Genomic DNA, 15,663 nt, shown 5'->3' with positions numbered 1-15,663 from the left:
CAGTTAACAACTGTCACTTTAAAATTCCAACTTCAAATTCTGTCTCCTCTTTCTAGCCCCTCTGTTATGACCTCACTATGTGATAAACAAAATTTGGAAAAGTAGTTATAAAGAGGATAAATTTTTAAATGAAAAGAGCTCATCACAAAACAGATTATTTAGAAATACTGGTACACCAAACTGCTTTGACTATCAACCACTCAGGATAGTAGAAAAGGTCATTTGCCAGCCTAATGACAAAATAGCCTCAAAATCTACGAAGTAAAGAAGTAGCAATTCATGAGGACTGATGTGCACCTCCGAAACTAGCAAGAGGAGAAAACATGGATTGTTTTGACTCATGGTAATGACAATGGAAAAAGTCTGACAATAGACAGTGGCTAGAGGAGAAAAAAAAATCTCCAACCAGCCAACAAGCACTGATGACAAACACATGTGAGAAAATGTGAATGACAATAGAAATTTAATAGAATACTTTATTACTAACGCATTTAGCGAACACCGTAGAGGCTTTTCTAAGCGCAGCTTTCTGCTTTCATGTGGATTCATATGAGGAAATGTAATCAATCCCTTACTCAATGAATCTAATAACAGGTGAAAGGAAGTCTAATGGACCGCTGGCACTATAAACTTATACCTAACCTAAATTACTTCCTGTTCTCCCAAATACATTTGATAATCATTCTTTCATTTTTCTCATAAAACTGTAAGATTCTTTGTGAAACATAGGACTAATATCCACAGCCCTTTCAGTCTACAATAAAACAAACAGATCATAAAAGCAATCATAAAAACGCCAGCAATTTTAAGCAGCTGATACAGGTTATAAATTTAAAGGCAAGCCCTCTCTCTTCCAATATTTTTCTGCCTATTGTTGACTTAAATTGTTTCAACATGAACTGAGTGTCTGCTAATTGTAACTGAAACTTGTGTGTAGTCCTTAACTGTGCTTGCAGCTTAAAATGAAAAAAAAAAAAAAATCAATTAATTGATCCAATAGGAAAGAAACACAGGAGGGAAAAAATAAAGGCAGGCAGGCTATTCTTTGACCCTCCCATTTCTTTCAATTGTAGCATTAGGAGCTTGACATGAAATGAGACATGAGTGTTTTTTATTAAAAGATTTTAACATACCATTACTTCATAATCAGGGCCCAGTAGGTTTTCCCATCTGGATTTCAGCTCATTTCCAAGAGAGTCTGGGACTCTTTCTAAAATAAATAAATAAATAAATAAATAACCAAGCAAGTTGAAGCTACTGTGAGCTAAACACACTAAACTACTAAATTCTTCCATAACAGCACGATTTCAGCAAGCAAAAGGGAAATGAATAAAAAGGAAAGTGAATTAACTTAGGTCTATCAGGTAAAGTAAATCAGAGGTGACTTATAAGACTAATGTAAAATGTAAAGACCAGCTGTGACCAAATTATGAAAGAGCTTTTGCTGTTAAGGAATATTTTAAAGGGAAGAGGAAATGATGAGTTATAAATGAAATTTGAATTATATACAGTTTATATGCAAACTTCAAGTAAAATGCATCTGGCTTTGCTTTATGCTATGTTAGGACAAACAAAGATTTAAGGTGATTGTTAATCACTTCAGAGTAGTACCTTCCACTCACCCACAGCAAAAGTAAAAACCTATCCAGGTATCTTTATTATCAGCAAGTCATATCAACATGACTCAATCAAACTTTGCACTTGGGCAGATATAAAAGCTTGTTTGATTTAATCCAACCAGTGAGTTGCATGAGCTTTAATATAACAGAAACTTTGGTTTTAGTTTGGTCTTTTGTGGCTACATGGTTATCGTATATTTATGATTTTCTTACTTAAGGGTAATATTGCCTTTTTTGCATAGGTCAAATGACTTTAAAGAGCGAAGACAGCTTTTAAGTGTCCTGCCTGTCTTCCATATGATCTTAGCCAGAAGCTCAATGCAGCTTATAGTCTGAATGATGCCTAATAGACAAAAGCCAAAGTACTAAACTTATAATTTCAATTTAGATCCACAGTAGTAGCAGAAAATAAACAAACCTCCACCTTTTTTCTTTAAGAAAAACTCAACTGTGTCACAAGATTGGACAAGTCATAGAACACTTACCACAACTGATATAACCATCTGCCTAAAATCAAACATAACTTGCAATATCAGCTTTTTCAAGCCTTCAGCAGACATCTAATCTCAGATGCACACAATGCTTAATTACATAATACAAATCATTAAGTAAAACAGGCTAAGCTCAAAAATCAGAGACTAAGACTAATGAACACTAAAGAACTTAAATTACTAGATTTACGAAAGCATATCCAGGAAGTAACTATATTAACTGATATGCTAGATTACATTTTGAGGATAACTAACTAAAGATCCTAATTAAAAACAAAATATCATTCATGTGGGCTTTGCACCTTTGTGCCTACTCTGTTAACATTTCCATAAGAAATTACATTGAGTTCTATTAAATTTCTTATAGGCAGCAGTTTCTTATGTGGTAGGCTAATTTGAACAAAATTTGCGATGTATTGGTTGAACTGTAAGCTTAAAAACATGATATTTAAAGATATTTTATATATGTTTATAAAATAATGTTCATATTTCACTTACAATTCTTTTGACTATACTTTTACCTTTCAGTCATACAATGAAATCACAGTCATGAGTTTTAAAGCACAGCACAAAGGCCTAAGTACCAGAGGAAAGAGATTAATTTATTTGCAGCAGCTCAATAAATCCTAGGCTACACAAAATGATCACACACAAAAATGAATATTAAGATGATCTGAAACAATTATTCCAATGGCAACGAAAGAGAGCAGAATATGCCACCTCCAAATACTGCCACTCTGGCATGTGGATTATTTTGAGCTGAAGGCAATCAATATCTAGCAGACTCAGGAAAAACTTTCACCTCTCCCTTAACTATCTAAAAGAATTTAGCTAGCGAGGGGACTTCCCTGGTGGCGCAGTGGTTAAGAATCCGCCTGCCAATGCAGGGGACATGGGTTCAAGCCCTGGTCCAGGAAAATCCCACATGCCGCAGAGCAACTAAGCCCATGAGCCACAACTACTGAGCTTGTGCTCTAGAGCCTGCGAGCCACAACTACTGAGCCCATGTGCCACAATTACTGAAGCCTGCGCACCTAGAGCCCATGCTCCACAACAAGAGAAGCCACTGCACTGAGAAGCCCATGCACCACAATGAAGAGTAGCCCCCACTTGCCACAACTAGAGAAAGCCCACATACAGCAGTGAAGACCCAATGAAGCCAATAAATAAATAACATTAATTAATTAATTTAAAAAAAATTTTTTTAAAGAATTTAGATAGGGAACCTCCACCAGAAAGACAGCTATTACCAGAGATAACTTTCTTATCTGAAAGACCTATCTGCATGGCAGGCACACTTCTAATTACCAAACATCTGCCCTTCCTATCCTCCTGTGAATTACTCTCCTCCCCTTGGAAGGCCCAGGCCCCTATCTCATTCCTTAGCTCAGGATGGCAAAGAAGCCTCAGTTGCCCAACTTGCCCTTGGAGCTCATATTTTTATGGGATTCCTATACATAGGAAATTTGTTTTTCTCCTGTGTTAATCTGTCTTGTGTCAATTTAATTATTACACCAGCCAAAGAAACTAGAAGCGAAGAAGGGAAAATTGTTCTGCCCCTACAGTGAAAAAAGAGTTAACTTCATAACACCTGGAAGAATTTGGTCTAACTCTCAAGCTGAAATTATACATACTCATGGGGGAAAGAAAATGTAGTGATGTTGATCCAAAAATATTTCTAACTTTACGATATATTTGATTTTTCCCTGATAATTCACTATAAATCTACCCGGGTTCACATGAATTTAAATAGCAAAAATTAATTACAATCTACTTAGGTCAAAAAGAACAAGTTAAATTTCCAAACTACAGAAAATTTTAAAACTTGAATGAGGGGTTTACTCCTTCCTTTAGGCCATGCTTTCCTGACAGAAGACAATCAGAGCAAAAAGCCAAAGTGTTTCTGGACATGGACGAAGTGTAAGTATTCCATTTCATTCAACTGGCAAGGCCTTCCTGAGTGCCTTTGTAAGGGGAACTGTGGGAGACTGTTACTCAACATGCTTGCAGAATAGAGTCAACTAGAGTAGCTGAGTTATCAAAGAACAAAGCACAAGAACAAAGTTGCACATCAATTAAAAAGAAAATTAGGGACTTCCCTGGAGATGCAGAGGTTAAGAACTCGCCTGCCAATGCAGGGGGTACGTGTTTGATCCCTGGTCTGGGAAGATCCCACATGCTGTGGAGCAAGTGAGCCTGTGTGCCAAAACTACTGAGCCTGTGCTCTAGCGCCCGTGAGCCACAACTACTGAGCCCACGTGTGGCAACTACCAAAGCCCACGCACCTAGAGCCTGTGCTCCACAACAAGAGAAGCCACCACACTGAGAAGCCCGTGCATCACAACAAAGAGTAGCCCCTGCTTGCCACAACTAGAGAAAGCCCGCATGCAGCAACAAAGACCCAACGCAGCCAAAAATATTTAAAAAATAATAAAACAAATTTTTTAAAAAAAGAAAATTAAACAACAAATATATAGCAACCTGGAAACTTGATGAAATATATAAAAATGTATACATTACTGTTATGGTGAAAAGGAAATACTGCTATATATACAGATAGTTGTATATCTATAGCTGCAATGGTAATATACAAGCTAAAGTATGCAGTAATTAAAAATGCTAAGATTAAAAAACAGTTATACTAATAACAATGTACTTGTGGGAAGACATTCAGGAGTCTTTCTAAAACCTTGAAAATGTTAAAGTATGTGGGCCGAGCGAGTGGATGCAGAATGTCCTGCTTGAGCAGTGGAGGAGCTGAGGGTGCGGGGCGTGGAGACTATGGGGGCATAGGCAGAGGATTGGCCCTCTCTGGGGGCGCAGCCCCTTTCTCACTGCACACCTCATATCACCCTGTTTGGCCCTGGAGGATGGCTGGTTAGCCAGAGACGGGTAAGATTCCTCAGGGGAGGAACAACCTAAGACAGGCACAGCCGCAGAGGGGCCAACAGGGGTGGGGCACAGACCCTTAATCCTACTGAGAGAGGTCTCCTGCCCCCAGGGCTGCTTTTCTCTTCATGCCCAGCTCAAATCCGCACCCTGCTCAGATCCACACCTGCTCAAATCGGACCCAGGAGGCAAACAAAGATCATTGCCCCAGTCAAGTGAGGCCTTTGATTGTTTAAGGGATTAACCTGGGAGTGTTAGCCAAGAACTCAATAAAAGCCACGTGGGATAAATCAGCAAGGCTCTTGATCCTAGAGGTCTTGAGCCCCCCGGTCCCATCTTTCTCTTCAGTCTGTGTCTGTGTTTTCTTCAAGCTTGCGGCACCCGTCACTTACCTCGAGTCGCCGAGCTGGTCTCGGCATGTATTCAAAGGCAACATAATTAAACAATGATTAAACAACAATATGCTAGGTTCTCAACTGCCACAGTGTTAAGATGTTCATATTTAATATCCCCAAAAATGCCTCTAAGATCCTGCACACTATATTAACTATAAAGAGAGAAAATGATTAACAAATGAGAAAGTCAAATTGCTTTGAAATGAATGCTTTGTGCCTACCCAGTTTTTCTAAGGCCTGTATATTGTCATTTTTCAGACTATCCATTCTCTCTTCAATTTCCTCATCTTCATCCAAATTAGTTTTTGTTTCCACTGCTCCAGTCAGAAAGAGGGCTAGTGTTTTCAGTGGTTCTACCAAAGTTCCTAAAATAGGAATTGATGACGTGAATCACTATCAGATGAAGACCATATTTAAGTAAGCTTATTCCACTCCTGTTCTTCCGTTTCAAACCTCATTACAAATATCTCATTACAAACACATATGATTCCTTTATTTAAAACGCCATTTGTGATAAGCACTCAATTCATTAAAAAATACACTTGTAGTAGTATTGAAAAGAATAAGGAACTAGGCGATGGGAAGAGCAAAGCAAGGTAAAGTCAATGACAAAGCAGGAGTACATGCTTTTCAATATAGCCATGGGGGCAGGAGGAGGGGGGGAGAACACTGGGGGCCATATGTTCTCACTGCTGGGGTGGGCAGGGAGCAAGATGTGAAGAAGAAGCTGGTCCTATTGTTCTGGGCAATCCTAGGTTCTGGCATGACAACATCATGAGTTTAACAAACAACTCTACGTAAGTAACCTTGTAAATGGGAAGGAAAAGGGAGAGAATTCCCCTGGCTGCAGAGTCTCCTCCCTTAGCTAAATTGAGCTAAGTAAGCTTTCAGTCTCAAGCACGCCAGTCACTATGTATCTCTTAAACACAAAAAAGGTTGAACAAGAATCATTTTAGGTTATTTTTAAACAACCACGTGACATAAAGTATTCTCATCAAAAATACTGAACCTGAATCCTAGGCTTTAGCTCTAGCTCCCAGCTCAAGAAACATAAGGGATAGAGGAACACGTTAAATGATACCACAGGAAACCATCAGATTCTGAATGTAGCATTCAAAAGCAAATTGAGGCAAATCTCTTCAAAAAGTCTACACCATGGAGGCAGGGGCAAGGGATTCTTCTAGATTAAGAAACCAAAGAAGCATAATACATGCAAAAAGCTCAGTGCATAAAAATCAGTGGTCTTGATTTTATGAGGTTTTTGAGGGGAGGGAAGGGAAGTGGAAAAAGGAGCTACAAAAGACATTTGGGAGCAACTGGGAAAATTTAAGTATGTGCTGGGTATTTGATATTAGGGAATTACTATTAATTTTCTTTGGTGTGATAACGATATGGCTATTTTTAGAAGCTATAAACTGAAGTATATAGGGCTAAAGGGTCATGATATCTACTACTCACTCTTAAAAGTTCAGAAAAAGATAAACAGATGAAGAGGCAAACATGGCAAAATGTTAACTGCTGAATCTAAACAGTGGGTTTGTGGGTATCTGTTATATTATTTTTCAATTTTTCTGTATGTTCAAAAATTTTTACAATAAAAAGTTAAAAAATATAACCAGTTAAAAGTTCCCATGATCCTAAGATGACATTTTAAACCACATATAGGATTTTTTTTTTTAGAATATTAATCTCTTGATACACACTAAATGCACAGCCCTGTGCCAGCAAAACAAATGCCAGCCAGAAGCTGCTGATGTAGCTTGGGGAGAAGAGTTACACACTAAACAGAGTGTAGAGTACAAAGCAATTCACGATTGGCTGTATGCTACAAGTAGTATACAAACTGGTACACAAATAAGTATATACAAGGTATGCACATAATAAGAATTTAGAGGAGAAAAAGTAAGATTTTGAATGGCAGAGGAAGGTATTGCACAAGAGCTAGAAGCTGTGGAGTTTGTTTCAGTAGAACACACTGACTATGAGGAAGGCACATGGAGATGTGTTAGATGAGCCAGGGGACACAGGCATACACACTCCACTACACTATAGTGGCCACACATAAAACAGTTGATTACAACATAGTGTGATAAATGCTACAGCAGAGTGCTCTTCAAAGGGTGCTAGTGAAACACATAGGAAGGACACCCAAACCATGGAAGAAGAAGTACAAGTTTAGAGTCAAAACCTATCCCAATGTAAATTTAAATGTAGGCATGCCTGGTAAAGAATGGCTAATTCACAGATGACACAGTTCATTTGATACAGCAGACTAAAGCCAAGGGCTCTATCAGAGCTACTAAGAACCATTATGTTGGTATAAATATCTATGTAAACCTTTTAAGGTCAATATAGCATTTGCACAATTTGTACTATTTAGGCGACTTTAAATTTCATACACGCAATGCAGTTGACAGGGCATCTATTTTTCAGCAGCAAAATTTCCACTACTGCATAAAACTTTAAAAGTTCCAATGTAAATACAACTCAATATCAGTTGAAAGCAAAGGTTTCCAGGCTCATAATATTTTCCGAAGAGGGGAAAAAAATGTATTCAACTTCTGACAAATTCCAATGGAATTATTTCTTACTAGCTAGTTATAGTCATTCACTTTAAATTGACTGTGTTCCCATGATTATCAAATCTATCTACATTTATAAGTTGATAATTAAAAACTGGCATGCATACTCATACAACTACGTATTTGTTCCATAATGAAAATTTGCTATTCTTATAATCAAAATAAAATTATTTTACAAGTAAAAGTGTCCTTGATAGAAATCCATATTTTATTTTCTCTCACTATAGTTCACAAAGTAAATCAAGACATATTAGAATCAAACACATGATTAGAAGTAATATGAAACCTGAAGTTTGCAAAATGTCAAAGCATTAGACAAATGAGAGCCCCTAGAACAAAAGGTGGCAAGGCTTTATTATTCAAATGTAAGTAATAAATGAAATTTGGAAGCTTTTTGGGAAAATGATTTCCATCTCCATTTAGAGAAGCTCTCAGAGCTTAACGCATGTCAGGGTTCACGTTCTAACATTTGGACTGGCATGTTATAATAGGCAAAGGAAACTCTTCTTCAATGCATAAATGAGCTGATTCACTTCTCCATCACTGCTTTACACAAGGTGGGCAGTTTTTCCTTCCCAGACTTACAGAACAACTTCCATAAATGAATTATTCTTCCAAACCCAGACTATAAGGTAGGGGGAGGGACAGCAGAATTAATTACCTCTATCAGAAGGCCCTTCACGTGGAGAAGCAGATGAGGATGTCTTCCTTCGAACTAGGGTTAGGTGTACCACTTGCCCTGCATTTCGTAACACTTCAACAACATCCTGGTTGGCAAAACCCTGAATATTCACACCATCAACCTAAAACATTAAGAGATACATTAAACAGAAGTTTCAAGTTAGCTACTACTTTTAATTCTGGCAACACAGGATAATATTAGGCAGTTCATTTCATCCCCAAAATAATTTGTAATAGACCTAAGAAAGTATTTTTGAATAAGGATGCAAAATTACTAGTAAAACATGCTGACAAATTTCCTGAGAAACTAGAAAGCAAACTGAAACTTGTATTCCTAAGTCATACATTCAACTTACAGCCTGAGAAAGGTAAAGGGTCTAAATCTCTGATGCTATTCAAAATTCAAAGTGCCATAAAAGGTGGTCAATTGTTATACACAGCTCTCAAGATGTATTAATAGAAGCCATTATCACTAAAATTGAAGAGTCCATCCAATACTTCATCCCTCTACTATATATTACTAAGTGATATTTTCCAAAAGAAACTAACCTCCCTCCATTAGGTTTTCTAGTATTCTGAAAAAGCATATGCAAGAAAGGTATTTACTAATCTCAGTCAAGTCCAATCGCACATTCTTAAGTCTATCAGGACCAACAGGCCTCCTTGCTCAATATTTTTCAAGCTAGCCAGACCATGACTTCAGCTTTCCCCCTAATATTTTCTCCAAAGTTTTACTGCTGGCCCCCAAACTGCCAATCACAAGACATTTCCTAAACCCAATAATGGAAAAGCCAAGGGTCATGAAAGGTGCTTCCTTAGATGGATTTGAAGGACAAACATTCAAATTATACCAACAAACATTTGTTTCTATATAAATCGCTAAAGTAAAGGTATGCATATGTGTATACGTGCTTCAAAATTATTATGAAAATAAACTGTAAAATTTAATTTCTATTAAATGGAGGAAATACCAATATGAATTGATAAAAGGCAATGACTGCATTCTCAAATACATAAAATATCTCAGTTTTCTAATTTTGGGCCTATTAATTGCATATAAAATTGATGAATTTAAAGAACACAAAGAAGTGCTTGAAAAGTGTTTTTCTAGGAGAATGTTAGAGCATCTTTCAAATATATGTGTGTGTATATTATAATACACATATGTATATAGTATTTTTTTTCCTACCAATATCATTAGTGACTACTTTCTTCACAGGCAATAAAAAAAAAAATAGAATCGATAAATAACAAGGTCCTACTGTATAGCACAGGGAACTATATCCAATTTCCCAGGATAAACCATAATGGAAAAGAATATTAAAAAAAGAATGTATATATGTGTAAAACTGAGTCACTTTGCTGCATAGCAGAGATTGGCACAACACTGAAAATCAACTTGTACTTCAATTAAAAAAAATTCTTAATTAAAAAAAATTTAGGACCATGAGACCCCAAATTAACAAGATTTCACTGCACTAACAATTTTTTTAAATATTATGAGACTATATTAAGCCGTTCCCATTGCATATATATTATAATAATAACTTTTTCCCCCAACTCGATTCAATTCTAAAACAGAGGGTGTTACTAATAAGGAAAAAAAAAAAAACAAACTGTACACTTTAAATATATGCAGTTTATTGTATGTCAATTGTATCTCGATGAAAGTTCTTAAAAAATAAAAAATTAAAAAATTAAAAATAAATAAAATAAAACAGAGGGCAGTTACTTACAGCAACTATTTGGTCATTCACTTGAATTTGACCATTGTGGTATGCAGCGCTGCCAGGTATTATGCTTTTCACATAAATCCCTGAAGCTTCTCCTAAGGTGCATGAAACATATGGAAAAAGGAAGAAAGCTCTAATTAGGCCTTGATTGCAAAATTCATATCAAGAGGTTAATTAGCTAAAGGGGATCACTGGAAGCTTGATAAATGCTATTCTGAACACAAGCAGAGAAATTGATGGATTATTTCAAACTGTCACTATCACAAGTGACTGGAATTTGAAATGATTTGACGGATGCCTATTTTTGGAAAAGTAATCAGTAATGGAACCTTGATGAAATGCACTCCAGTATCAGCTGGTATTCGGGAGAGCTCAGGTTAAGTCTTACCCTCTTCTCTTGGTCTATCTCCCTTCTCACTGCTGACCTGGCATAAGCCTTCATCAATTCTCACCAGCACCAAGACAAGAGGGCCCTAACAGGTCTTCCTGCCTACATTTAGTTCACTGCTCATGTTAGCTTCTACATGTATCATAAAATGTATATAAAAATTACAACTATATAAAAAGTATGCATGCCTATGGGCAAGGGCTGGAAGAGAAGTTAGATAAAGAAAGACCATAGCTCTGGATGATTTTCTATTTTTATCTTAATTTCAAAGGAACTTAAAATATTGTCTGTAGAAAGAAAATAAACATCAGTGGATTCCTACAGCCTACATAATAAAACGTAAATTTCATAGAATCCCATTCAAGGACCTCCATAATTTGCCGCAAACTTTTTTACTTCATCTTCCAACTACCATCCCTCGAAGACAAAAGTCCAGACACACAAGCCTCATGATGTTCCACCAAACACCAAGTATTTTCAGGACTTTATCCCTTTTCTCATGTTTTTCTTCCTGTTGATCTCATACCTTCTATCAAAATCCTTCTCGTTCTCCGTCCTTAGTACAAATGCCTCTCTCTCTGTGAATTCTCCATTTCCCTCTGTCATAATGCCTTTCATCTGCCATATGATGATAGTTTGCTTGCATCTTTGCTAAAACATATATTTCATTTGTCCTCAAACTGAAAGTTATTTTCATTTTTATCTGCCTGAATAGACTTTTCTTATATTCATTTTTTCACTCCAACACTAAGCAAAGCAACTGCTCAAAAGTGTCAAGGATGGAATGAAGCAGACATTATTTTGAAAGACTATATGTTAAAAGCATATTGAGTCATAAAATGTTCTAGTTTTTGGATTCAACATGGCTCCCCCAGCCCCCACTCCAGTCCCAAAAGCTTCTTTTGAGGGTAAAAAAGTAAAATGATTCTTTTCTTTATATAATAAGATAAACATCCAATTTTCTCAATTATCTATCAGTTATTCACTTCATTGTATTCTGCATGTATATTGCTAGGGTCACAACTTGAAAACTTAACATAATAAAGGTTCATAAACCACAAGTTTATGATTTCTCTAACCAGAGCTACTTAATACAGGTTTTTTTGTGGGGGTTTTTTTTTTTTTTGGCAACATTGTTATACAATCCATACTTAGCCCTTTTGGAACTCATTTAAATTCTGAACCTAAATATGGTGGCACTTAGAAAAATCTAAAGGTTTGAAAACAGTTATTTCATTAGGCTAAAATAGCACAAGGTGGTCTGACATGAATTTCATTCAGGACTTTGAATATATTAGCACTTTTAATCTTTCCACCTGCTGTAAATATGCAAAATAATAAAAAAATTAACTCAAACTTTGCAATTTTTTAAAAACCTAGAACATTTCATAATTCTAACTTTTTATCTTACTAGTAAATATTTGTGAAAAAGATTTATTTTTCCTTACTGCAGTGATTTCTTATCATAATAGAGTAACTCTTACAGTGAAAGTTACCAAAGCTTTGCATGTAGGAGTTTAGGGAGTATTATTCAGAGATATTTAGGCTATGCAGTTATTCTTACAATGTATTCCCTTTATATGAAAGAAAAATAATTCTAATTAAAGCATTGTTTTATCTTATTTTGATAATTAAACATAATAGTAATCTTTTTGACATTCACAATATGAAATATATGCAGTAATCATTTTACTTTATCACAATGTAAAATGTCATAATATGTAATAGTCACAATATTCAAAATATATCTATTTTAGAAACAAGAGGTACAATTCAAATGTTATACACTGTGCTGGATAATTAAATTCTTTTGTTAATGACTACTGAGCCAGCTATAAAACTACTGAGATAAAACTATGATTCTCTAATCACTTTTTGTAAATGGTTGCTATTACAGATTCATGGTTTTATTGTTCAATGTTTAAATTAAAAATTGCAGATATTTAATTTTACTGTCTAGAAACCTTAACATCCTTTACAATTATTTCCCAATATAAAATAGAAATGATTCATTTACCTGTCTTAGCAGTTCCAACATAACCAACAATTCTAATCCCAAGACTTTGTCCATCTTTTTTAATGAGTTCAACATCATAAGTTTCAAAAAGAGTAGAACTGTCCTGAAAGGAAAAAATAATATATAATGTTTAGTTAGCTAGTGGTGTATACATAGTCAATCTGTGCATGGTTTGTCAAGTATTTTCTGAGCACCTGTGGTACTCAGAATTTTAAAATTGACTCTATGACTTTTGATCCCTGGTGCCATTCCTGTGTTTATACCATGGAAAAGAGAGATATTCAAGTGAGCCTAATCTATGCAGGCACCCTTCAAAAGCAGTTTTCTCCTATTGATGGCAGAAAGGGAAGTGAAAAGATTTGAAGCATAAGGACTGGACCTGTGGTTTAAAGAAGGAGGGGTCATGTGAGAAGGAACACAGGGGGCCTTAAGGAGCTGAAAGATGTCCTTAGCTGACAGCCAGTAAAGAAAGACTTCAGTCCTATGGCTACAAGAAACTACATTCTGCCAACAACATGATAGAACTTGGAAATGGACTGTCCCCAGAGCATCCAGATAAGAGCCCAGCCAGGCCAACACCTTGATTTAGGCTTTGTAAGAATCTAAGCAGATACCTAGGCAATGTTTGATATCCTGTGCTCTTGCATATCAAATTAATCCATGACTTCCTTCACATCAAAGTTTGGGGCACTTAAACAACAGCCCATTACTTTCAACAGTGTTTTGTGTACTTTCTGCCTTGGAGATACTTTTTTAAATGTGAAGCTTGAATATCCACTGGAGACCTTTAAAATTCAACACAATGAATCACACATAGAATTTAAAAAAAAAAAAAAAAGAATCTAAGCAGAGCCCAGCCAAGCTCACCCAGACTCTGACCTACAGAATGTGGACCAACAAAGAGTACTGCTTCAAGCCACTAAGTTTGTGATAACTTGTTACACAGCAATAGAAAACTAATACAGCAACTCAGAAAAAACTCAGCATAAATTTGTACCTGAAAGAATTTAATGTAAAGAAAAAGTTACAAACAGTAAGACTAATTACTGTAATAATAATAATTATAAGCAACAAATATTGACCTAAAACTTATTGTCATTACTTGTCTTCAAATTTAAAATATTTCTGTAAAATACTCTTCTGTAAAGAGTAAGGTGTCTAAAAACATAATACCTTACTTTCAATTCAAAACATTAATAATAGAAAGTAAATAACCGATTGCATCAAATTCTCACCTATCACACAGCTACACCCGTCCCTCGCTACAAAGTAGAAACCTTCAGAGAACCAGAGTAACTGAGGGAAAAGAAAATGGTTCTAACTAGTTTGGAGATGGAAACAAAAATGATTCTAATATCTCTGACAGAAAATTTCCACTCATGTGGTTCCAAGGAGGGAAAGGCTTTCCAGAAGACACGGAATGGTTCCTCAGATGAATTTGAAAGGTGGCTTCCCACCCTCTTCTCACCATAATCACTTCTCTTTTCTTTCTTCCTCTTCCTGGCTCCTCCTTTTAAAAACTATTTCTTTCCTTTTGCCTCATTATCTCTTGATTCAGACCCTGTGAGATGGTTGGAAAGAGCACGGGATTGAGGGGTGGGGGGGCCAAATTGACGCAGTCAAAAGGTACAAGCTTCCAGCTATAAGATAAATAAGTACTAAGGATGTAATGTACAACACAATAAATATAATTAGCACTGTATGTTATAACTACACTGTATGTCATATATGAAAGTTAAGAGAGTAAATTCCGGGTTCTCATCACAGGAAAAAAAATTTTTCTGTTTCTTTAACTGTGGATCTATACGAGATGATAGATGTTCACTAAACTTATTTTGATAATCACTTCACGATGTGTGTAAATTAAATCACTATACCATACACCTTAAAATTATAAAGTGCTGTATATCAATTATATCTCAATAAGACTGGAAGAAAAAAACAACAACAACAAAAAGAGCTTGGAATGGACCAAAAAGATCTAAATTCAAATCCCAGCTTTGCAACTTATTACCTATACGACCTTTAACAAGTTATTTGGACTTCTGTCTCCTCATCTATTAAGTGGATGATAAGACATATCTTGCAGAATTCTTATGAAAAATTCACATGACTTGGACAATTCCAGGTGCTTGATAATGATTAATAATAATGATTATTAGATAACTATAATGATTGTTATTAATCAAAATAAATATTATTATTAATGTCTATTCCCTTTGGCCAGTCTGTTCCTATCAGTGATAACACACATACATTGACCAGCATTTACAGTTTCCCCTCCACTATCTGGATATCTGTTCGCCAAACTCATGAAATAGAAATGGCAGTATTATTATTCTCCAATTTACAGATGAGTAGCTGACGCTCAGGGAACCTGAATGACTTAACCCTGAGAAATGGCAAAAAAAGAAAATCAAACTTATCTAGTGTCTCCAAATTGGGCTCTCCTCTGCTTCCCTGTTGAGAACTGAGACACAACTCGCACCCATGTGGCACCTGGAGTTTGAAAGCATTTCTAATTCTTCAGTATATCACACCTAGTATTGAACTTACGATGAAAGAATAATCTGTATACTCACAGAGCTAGGGCTCCTGTTGGCCACAGCAGGCAGGGCAACAGGTAAGGCTGCAGGGGTAGGAGGGGTTATGGAAATTTCACCAGTTGGGTCTCTTGCAACAAGCATCCTAACAGAATTCCCACAGTTTCTTAGCACTTGTGCAACTTGCTCACTGGTCATTCCCTGCACATTTGTGCCACCAATCTTCAAGATGTGATCCCCCGTCTGGAGTCTTCCATCCTTTAATCCAAACAAAGAACAAAAAAAAAAAAAAAAGAAAGAAAAGAAAATTATTCTGAGAAATCAT

The 15,663-nt window shown here is 36.0% G+C and overlaps 1 protein-coding gene across 6 annotated transcripts in view; it reads right to left on the bottom strand.

Annotated features, from left to right (window-relative positions):
- PATJ (PATJ crumbs cell polarity complex component) overlaps positions 1 to 15,663 on the bottom strand; it is a 335,749-nt gene that overhangs the window by 288,493 nt on the left and 31,593 nt on the right. For all 6 annotated transcript variants that reach the window (XM_057712781.1, XM_057712798.1, XM_057712772.1 and 3 more), the window contains exons 8-13: positions 15,378 to 15,596; positions 12,796 to 12,898; positions 10,394 to 10,485; positions 8,638 to 8,779; positions 5,616 to 5,759; positions 1,134 to 1,210 (exon numbers count right to left, since the gene is read on the bottom strand). In XM_057712781.1, coding sequence (XP_057568764.1) covers positions 1,134 to 1,210; positions 5,616 to 5,759; positions 8,638 to 8,779; positions 10,394 to 10,485; positions 12,796 to 12,898; positions 15,378 to 15,596 — 777 coding nt within the window. The remainder of the gene's footprint in view (positions 1 to 1,133; positions 1,211 to 5,615; positions 5,760 to 8,637; positions 8,780 to 10,393; positions 10,486 to 12,795; positions 12,899 to 15,377; positions 15,597 to 15,663) is intronic.

Source organism: Hippopotamus amphibius, chromosome 1, assembly GCF_030028045.1.
Source record: "Hippopotamus amphibius kiboko isolate mHipAmp2 chromosome 1, mHipAmp2.hap2, whole genome shotgun sequence".
Lineage (NCBI taxonomy): Eukaryota > Metazoa > Chordata > Mammalia > Artiodactyla > Hippopotamidae > Hippopotamus > Hippopotamus amphibius.
This window is presented reverse-complemented; position numbering and strand designations above follow the sequence as displayed.